The 21,413-nt window shown below is 43.2% G+C and overlaps 1 protein-coding gene across 3 annotated transcripts; it reads left to right on the top strand.

The window, feature by feature from the left end:
- The first annotated feature begins 887 nt into the window (after nt 1-887).
- Nucleotides 888-21,193, top strand: LOC110490580 (FAM3 metabolism regulating signaling molecule C). 3 transcript variants are annotated; one of them, XM_021564013.2, is made up of 10 exons: nt 888-1,026; nt 7,510-7,566; nt 13,495-13,599; nt 14,908-14,931; nt 15,377-15,500; nt 16,457-16,515; nt 17,007-17,057; nt 17,173-17,257; nt 17,736-17,862; nt 18,968-21,193. In XM_021564013.2, the coding sequence occupies exons 2-10, from the start codon at nt 7,554-7,556 to the stop codon at nt 19,055-19,057; spliced, it is 678 nt and encodes a 225-aa protein (XP_021419688.1). In that variant the 5' UTR covers nt 888-1,026; nt 7,510-7,553; the 3' UTR covers nt 19,058-21,193. The 3 variants fall into 3 exon arrangements, with proteins under 3 accessions (XP_021419688.1, XP_021419689.1, XP_021419686.1); XM_021564014.2 differs by lacking the exon at nt 888-1,026 and adding an exon at nt 1,061-1,601; XM_021564011.2 differs by lacking the exon at nt 888-1,026 and adding an exon at nt 2,271-2,329.
- Nucleotides 21,194-21,413: the final 220 nt, after the last annotated feature.

Here is a 21,413-nt window from a genome sequence, read left to right as displayed (position 1 = left end):
AGAAAAGGTTGGAATGGCAGCAGCTGTGCTGGAATGAGAACAATATGGGTGTCAGTTCTGATTATATAGAGCGGGAGAATGAGTGTCAAGGACTTAAATGGTCTGTAGTGGAGACACAGGAAGAAGAGAGATCATGATACAGAAAGCAGTGGAGCGTCTAGGAAAGAAAGCATAAAGATGGCCAAGGTTGGAAGCAAGAGTCATAATGTGTCAGAGTGGAAAGTGGTGATGGTGTTTGATGAGACCACAGGGCCTCATTTACACCCTATCCGACTAACCAATGCCTTGGAGAAAGAGATAGGTGAAGTCAAACTATCCTGGTTCATTGGAAAGGTAAATTGCTAATACTTTGTGGTAGCCAGGCTCAGAAAGGGAAGATTATGCAAATGGAAAAGCTTATTGGGATGAAGCTCAAAAGCCATATCCCTGGGGCTTATACTAGGTTAAGGGGAGTCATCACTGGGGCCCCAATATCTACGTCCATAGTTGATATTAAAGAAAATGTGAAGGGAGGCAGAGTGATTGAGGCCAAAAGTTTGCTCAGTAGGAAAGAGGGTCAAATAAGTGAAAGTTTATCAGTGCTGCTGAGGTTTGAGAAGGTTTTGCCTGGAACAGTACAGATAGCATTCTCTTATTTCAATGTTGTTGACATGCTGAATCATTCTAATGGTCGATTGTTTCAGCAGGTTATAGATAAAGTTGAATTGATTCGGGGGCTTGGGATGGGTTTTTAGCAGGTATTGATTTGTTTTTTATTTTTTACTTTCTGGGTAGACCGTGATTCATCGCAAACTTCAGGACAGTACGTAGCAGTATGCACCTTGAACGTTTGTTTGACCGCTATGATTTAAAGATGAATAGAATGGCCTCACACTCCAGTACAGTAGGTGGCGGTGAAGAATAATGTTTGGCCGTCCTTTATGTTTAGTAGATTGAAGTACCACAAGAGTAAATAGCGATTTTCTGAAACAGGGAAGAAGAGTCTGTCATCGTAAAGGCAAGGCTTGTAACCGTGGCGTTTCTCAGGTAAAGTTGCCAGCTATCTTGCTAACGTTCGCTTTTTTTATTTTAGCTCTTGCCAATTAAATCGACTTGCTGCTGGGGCAATCAGGTTTATCTAACTATTTTGACTAGGGTTGGCTAGTTAGCACTGTTAACGGAATCGAACAAAATTGTGAATCGCTGTAACTAGCTAGTTATGGCTAAATCTAACCATACCTTAACGTTACTTATTTGGGGACGATACTTTATTCAGAAAAGTTGATGTCTAGTTTGCACAGTTAGCTGACTACTGTTACACATGTTAGCCAAACACTAACATATAACTAATTGTGTAGCCAACAGATCTGACCCGATTGTTTAAACTGTACCAGGGTCGGACAGGCTTCCTATGTAGATTAAAGCTGAAATGTATAACTTCCGGTGTAGATTAAGACTGGAGCTAGCGTTAGAAGGTTTGGAAAGCGTAGCTAGCAACCTCAATCCGAATTGTTCCAAAATGGCTGCTGTCCTGCTAACTCACATGAGGACAACATAGCAGTCATTCAATCTTCTTGGTATGACTATTTGGACTACAAGGCATTTCCCATCCCTGTTTTGAGGTATGTTTTCTGAACCATATCTCGCGCCGGCTCCAACCCTAGTGCAGCTGAGCAATCTAGTCGGATCTGCTGGCTAACTAATTGTACAAACTAGGCCGTTTTCATTCAGCTGCCCTGAACATGTCTGTGGGTTTTTCCTTTCAATTAAGGCATAGACAACCAGGTGAGGGGAGTTCTTTACTAATTAGCGACCTTAATGGAATGAGTTTGACATGTGCCCTGAGAGACTAAAAGTGAAATGCCAACAATGCAGAGAGAAAGAAATTAGAAATAACAGAAAAGTAATAATAAATACACAATTAGTAACAATAACTGAGGTAGATATGTACATATGACTAGTTATAAAATGACAACCGGATAGATAATAAACAATAGCAGCAGGGTATGTGATGAGTTAGTCAGTGCAAAAAGGGTAAATGCAGATTGTCCAGGTAGCTATTTGGTTAACTACTTAGCAGTGGCTTGGGGTTATAAACTGTTCAGGATCCTGTTGGTTCCAGACTTGGTGCATCGGTACTGCTTGCAGTGCGGTAGCTGAGAGAACAGTCTATGACTTGGGTGGCTGGAGTCTTTGAAAATGTTTATGGCCTTCCTCTGACACTGCCTGGTATAGAGGTCCTGGATGGCAGGGAGCTCGGCCCCAGTGATGTACTGGTTACACACTACCCTCTGTAGCGCCTTGCGGTTGGATGCCAAGCAGTTGCCATACCAAGCGGTGATGCAACCAGGTAAGATGCTCTCAACGGTGCAGCTGTATGACTTTTTGAGGATCTGAGGACACATGTCAAATATATTCAGCCTCCTAAAGAGGCATTGTGCCCTCTTCATCACTGTGTTGGTGTGTGGACCATGATAGATCCTTAGTGGAGTGGACACAGAGGAACTTTAAGCTCTCAACCTGCTCCACTACAGCCCTGTCGATGTGAATGGTGATGTGCTCGGCCCTCCGTTTCCTGTAGTCCATGATCAGCTTCTTTGTCTTGCTGACATTTGATTGACAAGTTGTCCACAGGTCAGATAGAATAGATGTATAACACATAGGAATAGGTATAGGGAAAATGTGCTATAGTTAAAGGGAATACCTATAACCATACTACCCTGTTCACATTACTTGGCAGTTTTTCAGCAGGGTCAAGCTGTCTCTGAACCGCACCTTTGTTCTGTAGCTTGACTCATTTTGTTACCGCCAGGTACAATCCAGGACACAAACTTGCAACTTGTCTAGCTTCCTCAGTGGGTTGTGGGAATTGCGGTTGAAGAATCATTAATGTATGAAGGTTTTCTGTGGTTATTGACCTGCAGTAGAATCTGTCTAACACTTGTAAAGAGACAACTTCAACTGTGTCAGATAAGGGAGGAACAAAATGTGCAACATGCCAGACAAGTGGGTGACAACATTCCCTTGCAGTAATCTCCAGCCCAAAGCCCTGGGGGGTGTGATGTGTAACTGGAAATGAAACAGGCTGAAGGAAGCTAATCCCCAGAATACAACCTTGATCCAAGTATCAGATTCCCAATGCACAGCACACAGACACTAAGACTTTGAGAGGCGATGTCAGGACAGGTGGGAGCAGAGAGGGTGATCGTGACAGTAATCACTTAGGTAGGTCTTATCTCTGCTTCATCTTACTGTCATTACCTCTCATTCCCCTCCCAATGCAAAAGCCTCAGTATAGATGAATACATGACAGGTTGTATATAACTCGACCGACCACGCATGCTGCTATTAGCACAGAGTCAAAAAGAAGATGGAATTCACACGGTACCTCTTGCATTGTCTGCTCTCCTGACCTTAAACATGCCTGCATAGTGTGTTAATCAGCTTCCATCAGTCCCTCAACATTGTCTGCTCTCCTGACCTTAAACACGCCTGCATAGTGTGTTAATCAGCTTCCATCAGTCCCTCAACATTGTCTGCTCTCCTGATCTTAAACACGCCTGCATAGTGTGTTAATCAGCTTCCATCAGTCACTCAACATTGTCTGCTCTCCTGACCTTAAACAGGCCTGCATAGTGTTAATCAGCTTCCATCAGTCACTCAACATTGCTTATTGTTTATTACTTTTGCTGTATTGGACCCAACATTATGACACTTTAGACAATGGTTACATATTTTCACCAATGCCAGGTATCAAGTCCTCTCAAAGATGCTTATGAATGTCCTAATGCTCTACCCATTGACATTGTCAGAACAAGCCTCTTAAAATTGCTCAAAAACAAACTCCTCCAATTAGCTCTGTCTCGAAAGCCCCTCTTTATATTTCACAGGCACTGACATAAATTAATCACGCTGTATTTTAAACACTTCAGTTTCCCACTTTTCTCTCAACTGGTCTCTGACCTCCCGAAATGCTTTCTCATCATCGTGGGTGATCAGGCATAACACCATCGTGTCATCAGCAAACTTAATGTTGGAGTCGTGTGAGGCTATGCAGTCGTGGTTGAACAGGGAGTACAGGAAGGCACTAAGCACTCGCCCATAAGGGGCCCAGTGTTGAGGATCAGCGTGGGGGATGTGTTGTTGCCTACCCTCACCACTTGGGGGGGGGGGGGGGGGGGGGGGGGGGGGCTGTCAGGAACTCCAGGATCCAGTTGCAGAAGGTGTTTTTTATTTTATTTTTTATTTCACCTTTATTTAACCAGGTAGGCTAGTTGAGAACAAGTTCTCATTTGCAACTGCGACCTGGCCAAGATAAAGCATAGCAGTATGAGCAGACAACACAGAGTTACACATGGAGTAAACAATTAACAAGTCAATAACACAGTAGAAAACAAAGGGGGAGTCTATATACAATGTGTGCAAAAGGCATGAGGTAGGCGAATAATTACAATTTTGCAGATTAACACTGGAGTGATAAATTATCAGATGGCCATGTACAGGTAGAGATATTGGTGTGCAAAAGAGCAGAAAAATAAATAAATAAAAACAGTATGGGGATGAGGTAGGTGAAAATGGGTGGGCTATTTACCAATAGACTATGTACAGCTGCAGCGATCGGTTAGCTGCTCAGATAGCTGATGTTTGAAGTTGGTGAGGGAGATAGAAGTCTCCAACTTCAGCGATTTTTGCAATTCGTTCCAGTCACAGGCAGCAGAGTACTGGAACGAAAGGCGGCCAAATGAGGTGTTGGCTTTAGGGATGATCAGTGAGATACACCTGCTGGAGCGCGTGCTACGGATGGGTGTTGCCATCGTGACCAGTGAGCTGAGATAAGGCGGAGCTTTACCTAGCATGGACTTGTAGATGACCTGGAGCCAGTGGGTCTGGCGACGAATATGTAGCGAGGGCCAGCCGACTAGAGCATACAAGTCGCAGTGGTGGGTGGTATAAGGTGCTTTAGTGACAAAACGGATGGCACTGTGATAGACTGCATCCAGTTTGCTGAGTAGAGTGTTGGAAGCCATTTTGTAGATGACATCGCCGAAGTCGAGGATCGGTAGGATAGTCAGTTTTACTAGGGTAAGCTTGGCGGCGTGAGTGAAGGAGGCTTTGTTGCGGAATAGAAAGCCGACTCTTGATTTGATTTTCGATTGGAGATGTTTGATATGAGTCTGGAAGGAGAGTTTGCAGTCTAGCCAGACACCTAGGTACTTATAGATGTCCACATATTCTAGGTCGGAACCATCCAGGGTGGTGATGCTAGGCGGGCATGCGGGTGCAGGCAGCGATCGGTTGAAAAGCATGCATTTGGTTTTACTAGCGTTTAAGAGCAGTCGGAGGCCACGGAAGGAGTGTTGTATGGCATTGAAGCTTGTTTGGAGGTTAGATAGCACAGTGTCCAATGACGGGCCGAAAGTATATAGAATGGTGTCGTCTGCGTAGAGGTGGATCAGGGAATCGCCCGCAGCAAGAGCAACATCATTGATGTATACAGAGAAAAGAGTCGGCCCGAGAATTGAACCCTGTGGCACCCCATAGAGACTGCCAGAGGACCGGACAGCATGCCCTCCGATTTGACACACTGAACTCTGTCTGCAAAGTAATTGGTGAACCAGGCAAGGCAGTCATCCGAAAAACCGAGGCTACTGAGTCTGCCGATAAGAATACGGTGATTGACAGAGTCGAAAGCCTTGGCAAGGTCGATGAAGAAGGCTGCACAGTACTGTCTTTTATCGATGGCGGTTATGATATCGTTTAGTACCTTGAGTGTGGCTGAGGTGCACCCGTGACCGGCTCGGAAACCAGATTGCACAGCGGAGAAGGTACAGTGGTATTCGAGATGGTCAGTGACCTGTTTGTTGACTTGGCTTTCGAAGACCTTAGATAGGCAGGGCAGGATGGATATAGGTCTGTAACAGTTTGGGTCCAGGGTGTCTCCCCCTTTGAAGAGGGGGATGACTGCGGCAGCTTTCCAATCCTTGGGGATCTCAGACGATATGAAAGAGAGGTTGAACAGGCTGGTAATAGGGGTTGAGACAATGGTGGCGGATAGTTTCAGAAATAGAGGGTCCAGATTGTCAAGCCCAGCTGATTTGTACGGGTCCAGGTTTTGCAGCTCTTTCAGAACATCTGCTATCTGGATTTGGGTAAAGGAGAACCTGGAGAGGCTTGGGCGAGGAGCAGCGGGGGGGGTGGGGCTGTTGGCCGAGGTTGAAGTAGCCAGGCGGAAGGCATGGCCAGCCGTTGAGAAATGCTTATTGAAGTTTTCGATAATCATGGATTTATCGGTGGTGACCGTGTTACCTAGCCTCAGTGCAGTGGGCAGCTGGGAGGAGGTGCTCTTGTTCTCCATTGACTTCACAGTGTCCCAGAACTTTTTGGAGTTGGAGCTACAGGATGCAAACTTCTGCCTGAAGAAGCTGGCCTTAGCTTTCCTGACTGACTGCGTGTATTGGTTCCAGACTTCCCTGAACAGTTGCATATCACGGGGACTATTCGATGCTATTGCAGTCCGCCACAGGATGTTTTTGTGCTGGTCGAGGGCAGTCAGGTCTGGGGTGAACCAAGGGCTGTATCTGTTCTTAGTTCTGCATTTTTTTAACGGAGCATGCTTATCTAAAATGGTGAGGAAGTTACTTTTAAAGAATGACCAGGCATCCTCAACTGACGGGATGAGTCCCAGGATCCTTAGTGTGTGTTCAGTCCCAGGATCCTTAGTTTCAGTTAGCTTCACAGTGTAACATTTTAATTTCTGCTGAAATCAAAATGAAAGAAAAGTTATCTTGCACATTTAGCAGGCTGTGGTGTTAAATAGGCTTTTAGAAGTGGCGTCTTTATTTTGTTACTTATCGTTAATGCCGTCTTTGGTGTGCTGATTAATGCACAAGCATGCTTTTTTTCCCACTACTATTAATATTTATTTTGATTAAGTCATACAAGTGTTACATTGCGTGAAGTTTAAAATACATTATTACTACATTACTATTAACACCAAAAAACATTGTATTTAATCAAATATTTTTAGTCGTCTTCTTCAAATGAACGGGAAGATGATGCAATGATGCTATCTTAGCAAGAGGATGGAAATCTAATTTCATTGGTCCTCAACACGTGGCTCAGTCAATTCATTCAGGAGTTAGTGGAGTTAGCAGGGAGTTTAGCCTTCCCTGGAGCATGTTTCGTTCTGAAGACTTTTACCTGGCTGAAAGGTGAGACACATTCGTATGACTGGTTGACCAAAATTGCCTCTTCGTAGGATACCCCTCTAGCTGTGGATGTATTTCTGGCAATATTTATTTAACCATCCCATTATGAACTACCGCTCTTCCTTGTTCTCAGTTAGATGCCAAAGTGAGTCATGTTTTAAACCCAGGAGGAAAGGCTAATGTCCAAGTCGTAGTGTGACATGATCATACCCAACCAGCCAAAGTTAACTAGCTAGTCAACCTTACTGTCGAACCACTGTCTCTCCCTCTGTATGTCTCTCCACACTGGAGAATATTGACATGTTGCTTTGTCTTTCAACAGGGGCATACATTGTGTTGTACTCACTGCAGATTCTTGGGACCAACATGAGAGCTGGAGGTAGGTTTTGCTATAATAGGAACCTGTTTTTCTGGCAATTAGCATAACTTCTATCACATTTACTTGGGTCAGTGTGTGAAAATGTTTATCTTGGCTATTCAAACCATATTCTTAATCATGGGACAACATAGCCTATGCCTATAGCCTACTTGTTTAGCTTATTAGGAACCCCATTAGCTACTGCCCATGTAGCAGTAGCTAATGGGGTAGCAGCTACTCTTCCTGGGGTCAAAGAACCCTGTCATAAACCTTAGAGAACTTGCAATATTCTATATTATGTCCGGGGGGGGTTCTTAGACAAAGGCTTTGAAATGTCCAAAAATATTCTCTGCTAAATGTCAATAGTCCCCCACAAAATCAATACAGTTCAATCAATAATAAACAATAAACCGTCATGCAACCTCACTTTAACGTCACCATTCTGCTATGTAGCACGCGCTCCAGTAGGTATATCTCTCTGGTCATCCCCAAAGCCAACACCTATTTTGGCCGCCTTTCCTTCCAGGTCTCTGCTGCCAGTGACTGGAACAAATTGCAAAAATTGCTGAAGCTGGAGACTTTTATTTCCCTCACTAACTTTTAACATCAGCTACAGTGGGGCAAAATAAGTATTTAGTCAGCCACCAATTGTGCAAGTCCTCCCACTTAAAAAGATGAGAGGCCTGTAATTTTCATCATAGGTACACTTCAACTATGACAGACAAAATGACAAGAAAAGAAATCCAGAAAATCACATTGTGGGATTTTTATTGAATTTATTTGCAAATGATGGTGGAAAATAAGTATTTGGTCAAGATTTCTGGCTCTCACAGACCTGTAACTTCTTCTTTAAGAGGCTCCTCTGTCCTCCACTCGTTACCTATATTAATGGCACCTGTTTGAACTTGTTATCAGTATAAAAGACACCTGTCCACAACCTCAAACAGTCACACTCCAAACTCCACTATGGCCAAGACCAAAGAGCTGTCAAAGGACACCAGAAACAAAATTGTAGACCTGCACCAGGCTGGGAAGACTGAATCTGCAATAGGTAAGCAGCTTGGTTTGAAGAAATCAACTGTGGGAGCAATTATTAGGAAATGGAAGACATACAAGACCACTGATAATCTCCCTCGATCTGGGGCTCCATGCAAGATCTCACCCTGTGGGGTCAAAATGATCACAAGAACGGTGAGCAAAAATCCCAGAACCACACGGGGGGACCTAGTGAATGACCTGCAGAGAACTGGGACCAAAGTAACAAAGCCTACCATCAGTAACACACTACGCCGCCAGGGACTCAAATCCTGCAGTTTTTTTATTTTTTTTTATTTCACCTTTATTTAACCAGGTAGGCTAGTTGAGAACAAGTTCTCATTTGCAGCTGCGACCTGGCCAAGATAAAGCATAGCAGTATGAGCAGACAACACAGTTACACGTGGAGTAAACAATTAACAAGTCAATAACACAGTAGAAAACAAAGGGGGAGTCTATATACAATGTGTGCAAAAGGCATGAGGTAGGCGAATAATTACAATTTTGCAGATTAACACTGGAGTGATAAATGATCAGATGGTCATGTACAGGTAGAGATATTGGTGTGCAAAAGAGCAGAAAAATAAATAAATAAAAACAGTATGGGATGAGGTAGGTGAAAATGGGTGGGCTATTTACCAATAGACTATGTACAGCTGCAGCGATCGGTTAGCTGCTCAGATAGCTGATGTTTGAAGTTGGTGAGGGAGATAAAAGTCTCCAACTTCAGCGATTTTTGCAATTTGTTCCAGTCACAGGCAGCAGAGTACTGGAACGAAAGGCGGCCAAATGAGGTGTTGGCTTTAGGGATGATCAGTGAGATACACCTGCTGGAGCGCGTGCTACGGGTGGGTGTTGCCATCGTGACCAGTGAGCTGAGATAAGGCGGAGCTTTACCTAGCATGGACTTGTAGATGACCTGGAGCCAGTGGGTCTGGCGACGAATATGTAGCGAGGGCCAGCCGACTAGAGCATACAAGTCGCAGTGGTGGGTGGTATAAGGTGCTTTAGTGACAAAACGGATGGCACTGTGATAGACTGCATCCAGTTTGCTGAGTAGAGTGTTGGAAGCCATTTTGTAGATGACATCGCCGAAGTCGAGGATCGGTAGGATAGTCAGTTTTACTAGGGTAAGCTTGGCGGCGTGAGTGAAGGAGGCTTTGTTGCGGAATAGAAAGCCGACTCTTGATTTGATTTTCGATTGGAGATGTTTGATATGAGTCTGGAAGGAGAGTTTGCAGTCTAGCCAGACACCTAGGTACTTATAGATGTCCACATATTCTAGGTCGGAACCATCCAGGGTGGTGATGCTAGGCGGGGATGCGGGTGCAGGCAGCGATCGGTTGAAAAGCATGCATTTGGTTTTACTAGCGTTTAAGAGCAGTCGGAGGCCACGGAAGGAGTGTTGTATGGCATTGAAGCTTGTTTGGAGGTTAGATAGCACAGTGTCCAATGACGGGCCGAAAGTATATAAAATGGTGTCGTCTGCGTAGAGGTGGATCAGGGAATCGCCCGCAGCAAGAGCAACATCATTGATGTATACAGAGAAAAGAGTCGGCCCGAGAATTGAACCCTGTGGCACCCCCATAGAGACTGCCAGAGGACCGGACAGCATGCCCTCCGATTTGACACACTGAACTCTGTCTGCAAAGTAATTGGTGAACCAGGCAAGGCAGTCATCCGAAAAACCGAGGCTACTGAGTCTGCCGATAAGAATATGGTGATTGACAGAGTCGAAAGCCTTGGCAAGGTCGATGAAGACGGCTGCACAGTACTGTCTTTTATCAATGGCGGTTATGATATCGTTTAGTACCTTGAGTGTGGCTCAGTGCCAGACGTGTCCCCCTGCTTAAGCCAGTACATGTCCAGGCCCGTCTGAAGTTTGCTAGAGAGCATTTGGATGATCCAGAAGAAGATTGGGAGAATGTCATATGGTCAGATGAAACCAAAATATAACTTTTTGGTAAAAACTCAACTCGTCGTGTTTGGAGGTCAAAGAATGCTGAGTTGCATACAAAGAACACCATACCTACTGTGAAGCATAGGGGTGGAAACATCATGCTTTGGGGCTGTTTTTTCTGCAAAGGGACCAGGGTGACTGATCCATGTAAAGGAAAGAATGAATGGGGCCATGTATCGTGAGATTTTGAGTGAAAACTTCCTTCCATCAGCAAGGGCATTGAAGATGAAACGTGGCTGGGTCTTTCAGCATGACAATGATCCCAAACACACGCTGGGCAACAAAGGAGTGGCTTCGTAAGAAGCATTTCAAGGTCCTGGAGTGGCCTAGCCAGTCTCCAGATCTCAACCCCATAGAACATCTTTGGAGGGAGTTGAAAGTCCATGTTGCCCAGCAACAGCCCCAAAACATCACTGCTCTAGAGGAGATCTGCATGGAGGAATGGGCCAAAATACCAGCAACAGTGTGTGAAAACCTTGTGAAGACTTACAGAAAACATTTGACCTCTGTCATTGCCAACAAAGGGTATATAACAAAGTATTGAGATTAACTTTTGTTATTGACCAAATACTTTTTTTCCACTCATTTTGTCTGTCATATTTGAAGTGTACCTATGATGAAAATTACAGGCCTCTATCATCTTTTTAAGTGGGAGAACTTGCACAATTGTTGGCTGACTAAATACTTTTTTGCCCCACTGTATCTGAGCAGCTGACCAATCGCTGCAGCTGTACATAGTCCATCTATAAATAGCCCACCCAATCTACCTACCTCATCCCCATATTGTTTTTATTTACTTTTCTGCTCTTTTGCACACCAGTATTTCTAGTTGCACATCATTATCTGCTCATTTATCACTCCAGTGTTAATATGCTAAATTGTAATTACTTCGCTACTATGGCCTATTTATTGCCTGCCTACCTCACGCCATTTGCACACACTGTATATAAACTTTATTTTTTTTGTATTGTGTTATTGACTGTACACTTGTTTATTCCATGTGTAACTCTGTTGTTTGTGTCGCACTGCTTTGCTTTATCTTAGCCAGGTCGCAGTTGTAAATGAGAACTTGTTCTCAACTAGCCTACCTGGTTAAATAAAGGTGAAATAATAAATTAACTAAAATGTCAACCCAAATACATCCGGCAGGGCAATAATAGTCCAGCGACACTGAACATCAAAGGGAGCGCAGTGGGAAACAATAGGTTTGCTAGAGCGATAGAGGGAAAATTAGTGAGAGAGGGGGTGGTGGTTTAGCTGTTGACTTCAGGCTTGCAGTTGCACTGTCTGTCAGTCTGATACACCTGATGGTTTGTTTGTCAAAGCTTCGCAACACTGTTGCTACTAATCCATTCGATCAATGACAGGAGCGGGCCCCAAAGATTCCAAACACGACCTAGAGCATTAACACCAGCGATCAACTTCAACACTTTACAAACTAATCACGCTGAAAATAAACAAGACTTCTGCCAGTAGTTAAACACACTGTCAAAACTACCACGCTGACCGAGAGCCTCCATGCAGAGCCATTGTTATTATCTCCCTCCTGACTGCTGCTGTGCTCTTAAAGGGGCAGCCCACGGTGAAGGCTCCGTGCAGGATTTCGCTACAAATGTTCACAACCTTTATGGACATCTCCAGTTTAGGTCTAAGAGAATGCTTTGAACCAAATCTAATGCTTTTTGGTTTCATATTAATTTAACATCAGATTATTGTAATTTCCCATTCTGACACTGACTGTAAGTCTTTTCTAAGAGTCTCTGTGAGCTCATTGCACACATCACCATCTACTGTCACACATCACCATCTACCATCACCTGATTAAAGACATGGCAATACAGTCTTACCATTCTCAGTAGTTTCCCCATCTAGGTTGTCTATACTTGGTGGCTTATCATTGATGGATGCTAACTGTTTTTCCACCTATTCCACACTAACTTGACCAAATTCAAAACGGCATTCCTGCTCTTTCATTATTAGATCTTCAATGCACATATGGTGTTTCAATGTTTTAACTAACTAATGTTTGTAGTCTTTACTGGTGAAATAGTCATTGAAATGATTTCTGTATCAAAAGGTTTTGCTAAAATGGCCCATCAACATCAATGAACGATGTAGATTTAATTGGGTTTTCTGTCCATAATATAACTTAAGGTGGTCCAAAGTATTTTCCCATAGTTTTTAAATGTAATTTATCTTGTTTTAGTAATATTCTTATTATTTTTTTCTTAAAAATAAATAAATAATTGAGTCACAATGTCTGTTGACAGTATGTCAACCAATCAGCTGAGCAGCCTGAATTGTTTGTCACTTTTTCTTCATTTCTTTGGACCATACCATTTTTCAGTTCATCGACCCAGGGGGCTCTAACAGTTCTCAGTTTCTTAACAGGTACATAATTGGCAAGAATCATTTTACAAATACTCCCAAGTGCTGCATCTAGTTTCTCCTCCTTATACACATCAGGCCAACACATGTCATCTTAAACAAGAGTCCTGAGAACATTCTGTAAGATCTGTTATAAATAACTTTAGACCCTGCCTTTGGTACTTCTGGCTTTTCTTGTTATTTCCATAATGTTATGGTCACTACAGCCAATGGGAACTGATATTGCTTTGGAGCCAAGCTCTGCAGCAGTGGTGAAGATCTGATCAATACTAGTGGATGTCACAGATCCAACACTATTGGTTTACACTCTAGTTGGTTGAGTGATAACCTGGGTCATGTTACAGGCTTTAGTCACAGTAAGAAGCTTCCTCTCGAGAGGACAACTAGATAACCAGTCAATGTTCAGGTCACCAAGCAAATTAATTTCTCTGTTAGCATCAGAGACCTTATCTGACACACATATTAGGCATGGTGTTGAAATAGTGTTCCATTTCCTCTCTCTCCTCTCTCCTGTCTATTGATCTCTTCATTCTCTTTCTTTGGTCTATGTATCTAATTTCCTTCAGGCATCTTGAAGTTGGCTGCATTGGTTTCCGTCTTTTTCCTGGCAGTTTTCCTTGCCTTCCAGCTGCTGGAAATTAACATGGACTTCAATCTGGGGAATGTGTTTGGTGAGTTTGGTTACAGGTGTTTTCCAGTGTTGTAACTGTGCATATCAATCTATTGCCTGAGCTTGCATGGAATTCCAAAGAGTAATCACTTAGTTTCAAAGGCTATTGTTTTGAATACATCTCTCAATAGATGGTATTAATAATCTTCACCAGCGATTCTAAATTTAGGCCTTCAGAAAAACCTTTGTCGTGTCTGCATGCGATACCCCTTAGTCTCTGGCTGAAGCTAAATTCACACACTACGGAGACGGAAGGTGAGTAGCGCAATGTTGTTTTTCGTCACAAAAGGGGTGGCTCCTTGTACGGCCGAATGCCAGAAAATATTACTTTTGTGCTACCTGAAAATTGAGACGCTCAGTATCATTCCTTCCGCAGTCGTGGGGGCAGTGTTGTCGCTCGGTATCATCCCTTCCGCAGCCGTGGGGCCAGTGTTGTCGCTCGGTATCATTCCTTCCGCAGCCGTGGGGGCAGTGTTGTCGCTCGGTATCATCCCTTCCGCAGCCGTGGGGCCAGTGCTGTCGCTCGGTATCATCCATTCCGCAGCCGTGGGGCCAGTGTTGTCGCTCGGTATCATCCCTTCCGCAGCCGTGGGGCCAGTGTTGTCGCTCGGTATCATCCCTTCCGCAGCCGTGGGGGCAGTGTTGTCGCTCGGTATCATCCCTTCCGCAGCCGTGGGGCCAGTGTTGTCGCTCGGTATCATTCCTTCCGCAGCCGTGGGGCCAGTGTTGTCGCTCGGTATCATCCCTTCCGCAGCCGTGGGGCCAGTGTTGTCGCTCGGTTCCTTGTTCTGATCTACAGGTTATTCATCAAAGTAGCCTATTTTGTATTTGTAACCAAATATAATCTCTGCGACTGTTCAAATGCTAAACCAAACAACAAGAATCCACCCCCTGAAAATATTTAGTTTATTAGTAATAACCAGTGATTCCAGGCTATTGTGAAGTGGTAGAACCTGCTTTAGCCAACTAGCTAGCCATGTGCTTTTATCTGATATCTGAATGAGTACACAAGCAGGATATCAAACTGGGATAATGTTTTATGTTGCACCGGCAAGTAGAAGAGTATTTGCTAGGGCATGTTTATAAAAAAAACATAAAAAAAAAAAAAGCTACATCTGATTTCACATGGAGATGTGATGCTAAAAGGTCTGGCCAGCTTGCTATGTTTTTAGCCAGGCTACAGCCAGATTTAGTGCAAAGCTCAATGTTTTAACTTTCTTAAATAAGGAACTCATGAGCTCACGGGCTAATGTCATAAAGACATCTGGAACTCGAGTCTAACTTGTCTGTTTCTGTCCCTCCACAACAGGGTCTATGCCTGTAGAGGAAGGCCGTAAGTATACTTCAATAACTTCTCCTGTTACATCACTTTAACCTGGTTCCCTCAATCAATCAAGTTACATTTATTATTTTCTTTCCTCCCTGTGGTATATGAAAATCAGAACTGATCTTCTCTTAACAATCCATGGAAACACCTTACCATGTATGCTTAAGTGTTAGCTAAGTAGTTCATCTGTGTGTATTGTGTACTTACCACCTGGCCTTCATTGTGAATGTTTTGGTTCTTTAGCTGTTGAGTTCTATGTAAATAGTCTGGTTTGTTCTGTAGGTGTGTGAGTTATATTGTGCGTGAGAGAGATTCAAGCTGTGTGTGTAATAGTAGACTGTGTTTGCAGGACCTAGATATGTACGTGTTCGCTGATATTGTGTGTTTTTGATGGGGGGGGGATGCTAAAGTGTGTTGGTATGGTATACTCTGTTTGGAATTCCATTCACAGCTACCAGACTGGAACGCTACAAGTGTGGCCTCTCCAAACCATGTCCCGAGGGACACTTCTCCTTTAAGATGGCCAGCGGAGCAGCCAGTGTTGTCGGTCCCAAAATCTGCCTGGAGGACAACATGTAAGAGACAAGATGGACCAATAATAACAGTACAACCAAAGACCCACATCCCTCTCAACCCATAATAACAGTACAACCAAAGACCCACATCCCTCTCAACCCATATTAACAGTACAACCAAAGACCCACATCCCTCTCAACCCATATTAACAGTACAACCAAAGACCCACATCCCTCTCAACCCATAATAACAGTACAACCAAAGACCCACATCCCTCTCAACCCATATTAACAGTACAACCAAAGACCCACATCCCTCTCAGCCGATACGCAGTGGCCTAATTAGAAACAAGTATTTTAAATAAGACACGTTTTATCCCCACCACCCACACACACACACACACACACAAAATAACCTTGCACTTGACTTTTCCTACTTGCACTGACTTTGCTGATAACTACTTTCTATTTTGAAAGAATTTACAGCACTTACAATGACTTATGTAGTTGTCTCACTCTGCTAAATGACTAAAAGGTAAACATCTATTGCCAGGTAGAAATCTAGAGTGCAAGGCTGACACAATAGGATATTCTACAACACAATTATCCATGTCTGTTCTACAGGATGCATTTCTATTCTTATTTTATAGATTCCTAGACAGACTAGCGTAGACCGGTATGAACTATCTTGTAACTGAGGTGGAGATTCAATTTAAACATGCCTGAAGCAACCTGTTGACTGTTAACCCTCTATTTAATTAACTGTTGACTCTTGTGGCATTCTGCATCCGTGCTATTGAAATCCAATTCCTCAGGCATTGCTTCAAGGGAATCAAGTCTGGTTAGGAATAAGTATTTTATTTTTGTGTCGACGCTATACGACCAGGGTGTGACAAGTCTCAGTGCAGTGGTACACGCCCGGGAACAAAGACAAGGATGGGACAAACCTAACCACAAAGTACCCAATAAAATACATGCAGGCTCACTGTCACATAATGCTTCATTTGTCCTTTCAGATTGATGAGTGGAGTCAAGAACAACGTGGGCAGAGGAATTAACATCGCCCTGGTTAACGGTAAACTAACCTTGTCACTGCTACATGCCATAGACAAACAGTACTTCTCCTTGTAGTCAAATCAGATGTTTTACATGACTACATCTGTGAGTAATATGACAATTGAAAATTACATCTGGTGTGTGAAACATTTACTTTGTTCAGGGATTGGCAGCTCGAGTCCTTCGAGGATGTGTAGAATGTGTAGTGCTGTTAGTGCTGGGCTGGAACAAAAGCCTGCATACAACATGGCCCTGGACTGTAGTTGCCCATCCCTGCCTTGGTTAACTACTTCAATACTAACTCGTCCATACCGCTGTTCATATACACTGAGTGTACAAAACATTAAGAACACCTTCCTAATATTGAGTTGCACCCCCCTTTTGCCCTCAGAAAAGCCTCAATTTGTCAGGGCATGTACTAATGTACTACTCTGAATGCACTATTCATGATAGGAGTTGGCCTGTGATCGTACGTTAGCTTGTCGTAAACAAGTTGTTTGTTCTCCACAGGAAAGACAGGGGACCTCATCAAGACAGACCACTTTGACATGTGGGCGGGAGGTGAGGCCTTAGTTTCAGTTAGATTTCCCGTGTTTCCGTGTCATGGAGTGCCTCTTGACTAGGCAGGCGGACCAGGCAAACCAGTCTTGTACCTGTGTATTTGTTGTGTGTGCAGATGTCAACACGCTCATCACATTCCTGAAGACTATTGAAGAAGGAACAGTAGTGATGATGGCCACGTTTGACGATTCGGCCTCCAAGTAGGTGTTCCCGAACTGAAAAAAAGATGCACATTCAGCATTTAACTTCTCCGTGAACTCTTAGATTATAATTTTAAGCTTAGGCAAATACTTCAGTTAATGTCTTGATCAATCTGTTTCGTTCCTCCAGGGGCTGAATTGAACCCTTGTAGAATTAACAAATGACTATCACATAAATAAACCTGTTAACTGACTGCGGGGAAATGTAAATGAATTTCGCCCTAACTGCTGATATTAAAGGAGTCACCAATTACTGATGTATAACAATGGTGACTAAGAGCAAAGGTTCAAGGAAAGGAAAGAGTGGTAGGTAGAGATATTTAAGTCTACAGACTCTCAATGACATTCTAGCTGTGTATTCACTAGCAAACGGGGAGGAACTACCTGAACTTGTCCAATAAGAAACGTTTTATTTTTGTGTTGAAACATTTTGCTACGGTGTGCACAAATGAATACGACCTTGCTTTGTGGTCTACAGGCTGAATGACGAGTCCAGGAAGATGATTGGTGAACTTGGCAGTTCCAGCATCAGCACATTAGGCTTCAGGGACAACTGGATCTTTGTGGGAGGCAAAGGGATCAAGACCAAGAGTCCCTTTGAGCAGGTAACTTCAACCCCCCCCCCCCCCCCCCCCCCCCCTTAAAAAAAAATCTTTATCCTCCTTAACCTGGTTTGTTCACATTTTTCTTTCTGGTCTGTTCACATGGGACTTTTTCACCTCTCCCCGTTGAAATATCAAGGCTTCAGTGGAGCACAGCTGATGGAACTTTGTCTATAGAAATACCTTTTATCATGATACAGACTCATTTTCTAGCCCTGTCATAAAGAGTTGCGCGACATCCAGATGCATTTCATACATGTCATCGTCTACAACCCTCAGACTCAACTCTGGACCGCCAAGCCAATCCCACTGCATTTTTTCATTGTTCCCCTCTAATCAGGGACTGATTTGGACTCGAGACACTGTGTGTGTGTGTACGCAATTGAATTATCAGGTAGAACAGAACCAGCAGACTCCGGACTTTGTAGAGTAAGAGTTGAACACCCCTGGTCAACAACGTCGCAGATGTCATCGGAGGATTGATTACCTAGAGAAGCAAGGTGAAATATCCCAAATGGAGCTAGATGAAGCCAGAACAATAATCTACTTGTTGAACACCAGACTGATGGCTATAGCTATGCTCATGGTCATCACTCACTGTTCAGTTTGTCAAGGTCCCAACATCAGCGTATAACTGTCCTGCAACAGGGCACTTTGATGCGAGAATGCACTCGAACGTGACGTTTGTTTGTAAACTAAAAACTTGCTCTATATGATATGTAAAACACAGCTGCTCCATGATTTAGTTTTCGTTCTTTACAGTCCTGAACTATTGATTTCATTATCTGAGTTTCACCAGACAAGACAATTTTGAGAATACTGTCTTTTTACATTTCCATCTGACCCTTGAACATGTTGTCCCAGAGTGAACAGGCACTCCTTCAATATTGACTTTCCATCCTCCCTTATGTGTTCTTGGGACATTGTTTGTGATCGCTGTGCCGGTACACACACAGCCTTATCAGACGAGGGGCCATGCATTGTGCTTCCCAAATGGCACCCTATTCCCTTTGTAGTGCACAAAACACTTGCACTATATAGGGAATAGGCTGCCATTTGGGATGCTACCATTGGGTCTAATCCAAAACCTCTGTCTCTGCCTCTACAGCACATAAAGAACCATGCCGAAACCAACAAGTATGAGGGCTGGCCCGAGGTGCTGGAGATGGAAGGCTGCATACCCCAAAGACAGGAATGATCTTTTCACTTGATCCCTCGACCGTTCCCTTCATAGCCGACCCCTTCACGCCGTCTCCCATTCTTCTCTTAAAATAGTGTACTTGCACACTTTCCTATGATGGCTCTAACAATGGTTGAACCTCCCTCCACCTAATGCTAACACCAACGCAGCCTTTGTATTTTAGAGACTGTCCCTCTGCGTTGCAGCTGTCAATGTTTGCAGCAATCGGTGTTTGACGTCAGGAAGCATCCTTGTTTGTGTCAAGGTATTGTCTATAAATAGAAAGAGGAATGGTATGGCAGAAATTCCTGTTATTGGTTATTCTGCAGAATGTACCAAGATCACTGTGAAATTTGTAAATAGAACTACAAAAAAAGTATCAAACTTTTGAACATCCATATTGTAATATAACATCTTGGAAAGCTATATGGCTTAAGATCCTTGTTACTTAAGAGTGCATTTATATTATAGCTTTTTATCTTTAGTGATTGGTCTTTTAAATTGTTAGTTTTTGTGTGGTTTGGGAGTGGAATGAATGAGGAAGCGTGTAGCTAAAGCTTGTTAGTGGGGATTTTGACTTGTGTGCATCTTCCTTGGATAGAATGAGAATTGTTGGTTTTGGATGGGGGTCATGTACCTAAGTGTTTTAGTAAAAATCTATAGATATTTTAGGGAAATATTTAGCTGGTTTTGCTGATTTGATAAATAAATCACTTGGGAATTTATTGGCACCTTGACAGCCTTGGAAAAACCATTCAAGAAATAGATTGATACGTTACAAAGATGACTAGGTTTTGATTTTGTGGCTAGATCTTACTTTCCCCAGTATCGCTGGTTTACTTTAAAGACTAACTGCATCACATCTCTTCCACTAAAGCTTTGATTACCTCATTGCGACTGACTTTTTTGTTCTTATCATATAATGCAAGAACTGCCTAGGCTGAAGCTCATAGCTTTTAGCTGAGTTACTGCTGGCTTTTGCAACATTGCATCATGTCCCCCCTGGATCTTCTTCAGTGAGCGGTCTCAGTACCACTACCACTGTTCATTAGCTGTGGTCATATTAGCTACAATTCAACCCAGCTGTCATGTTGTCACACTTGGAATGGAGTAAGCTACATATATAACAAATACATTTGACGTTTTATTTAAAGAAGCAAGTCAATTAAGAACAAATTCTTATTTACAATGAAGGCCTACACCGGCCAAACCCAGATGACGCTGGGCCAATCATGTGACGCCCCATGGGAGTACCAATCAGGACCCGTTGTGATACCGTCTGGAATGGAACCAGGGTGTCTAGTGACTCCTCAAGCACTGGGATTCAGTGCCTTAGAGTGCTGCACCACTCTGGGACCCATGGATTGATTCAGTGGATGAATTCCTGTTCTGTGTGTGAAGTTGAATCCAGTGGGAGATTATTGCATATGCAGTTATGTCATGTGCTTTAACTACGGTAACACCTGGTGCTGAAAGTAGCACACGTTTCAGAGTGTAATGTAAAACTCTTGTTGCCTAAAACATCTCAGCTCGGTCCCCTAGTTGGTTCAAAGGATATCTGTCTGTTTTTGGTCAAATGGCAGGAATACAATCCTGTTTCTGTTTGCTTTTAGGGCAGTACGTGTTACCTAACACAATGTGATTGTGGAGGCTATTCTGAAACCTGTTCCCCCCATCCACTTGTCTATGGAGTCATTGTAATGAAGGATTTCTCCTTTTGTCTTGACATTGGCAAGATATTTTAGCACAATGAATGACATCCTCCACATTGCCTTTTAAAAAAAGATCTGTGTTCTGTTTTTTGGTTTCATTTGAAGACCTTGAGTGAAGTGAAAAGCCCAAATCGATACCCCATCGATGCCATTCCAAAAACAAGTGTGCCCTTCCTGCTCTTAATGGAATTCATTCCACCAATGTGCCTTGTCTGACTTACAAATCCATAGACAGTCTATGTAATATTTCCTATTTCTGCACCTCTACTAAACTACTGATTCGTTAGTTATACATGTTGTTGTTGCAAGGGAGTTAAATGGGGAACAATTCTGATAATTGTGACTCATTTTGTTGCAATGTCTTACATCGGTGTCGTGAAACATTTCAAACAACTTACCATTCATGAGTATAATTAATAAAGCTCAACCTGTCTTCATTGTACATGTGACATCTATTTCTCTCACAATGCCTTGAACATCTTAAATCCTTTATGTTGGCAGATGAAGTTGACTTGATTTTAGGGAGGAAAGAAGGAGTACATCCGGTTTCTTCGCCTGTGGGGTCGTATGAGGGGGTGCAGAGGCATATTTCTGTCTGTAGTAAAGCCCTTTTGGGAGATGAAACTAATTTTCATTGGCTGTGCCTGGCTCCACAGGACCCC

The sequence above is a fragment of the Oncorhynchus mykiss genome, chromosome 15 (genome assembly GCF_013265735.2).
Source record: "Oncorhynchus mykiss isolate Arlee chromosome 15, USDA_OmykA_1.1, whole genome shotgun sequence".
NCBI classification, from domain to species: domain Eukaryota; kingdom Metazoa; phylum Chordata; class Actinopteri; order Salmoniformes; family Salmonidae; genus Oncorhynchus; species Oncorhynchus mykiss.
This window is presented reverse-complemented; position numbering and strand designations above follow the sequence as displayed.

What these genes read in the sequence shown, in the direction of transcription:
- LOC110490580 (XM_021564011.2), top strand. An exon ending in GACCAACATGAGAGCTGGAG is followed by an intron (nt 7,567 to 13,494) that starts GTAGGTTTTGCT and finishes AATTTCCTTCAG; the next exon opens with GCATCTTGAAGTTGGCTGCA. An exon ending in CCAAGAGTCCCTTTGAGCAG is followed by an intron (nt 17,863 to 18,967) that starts GTAACTTCAACC and finishes CTGCCTCTACAG; the next exon opens with CACATAAAGAACCATGCCGA.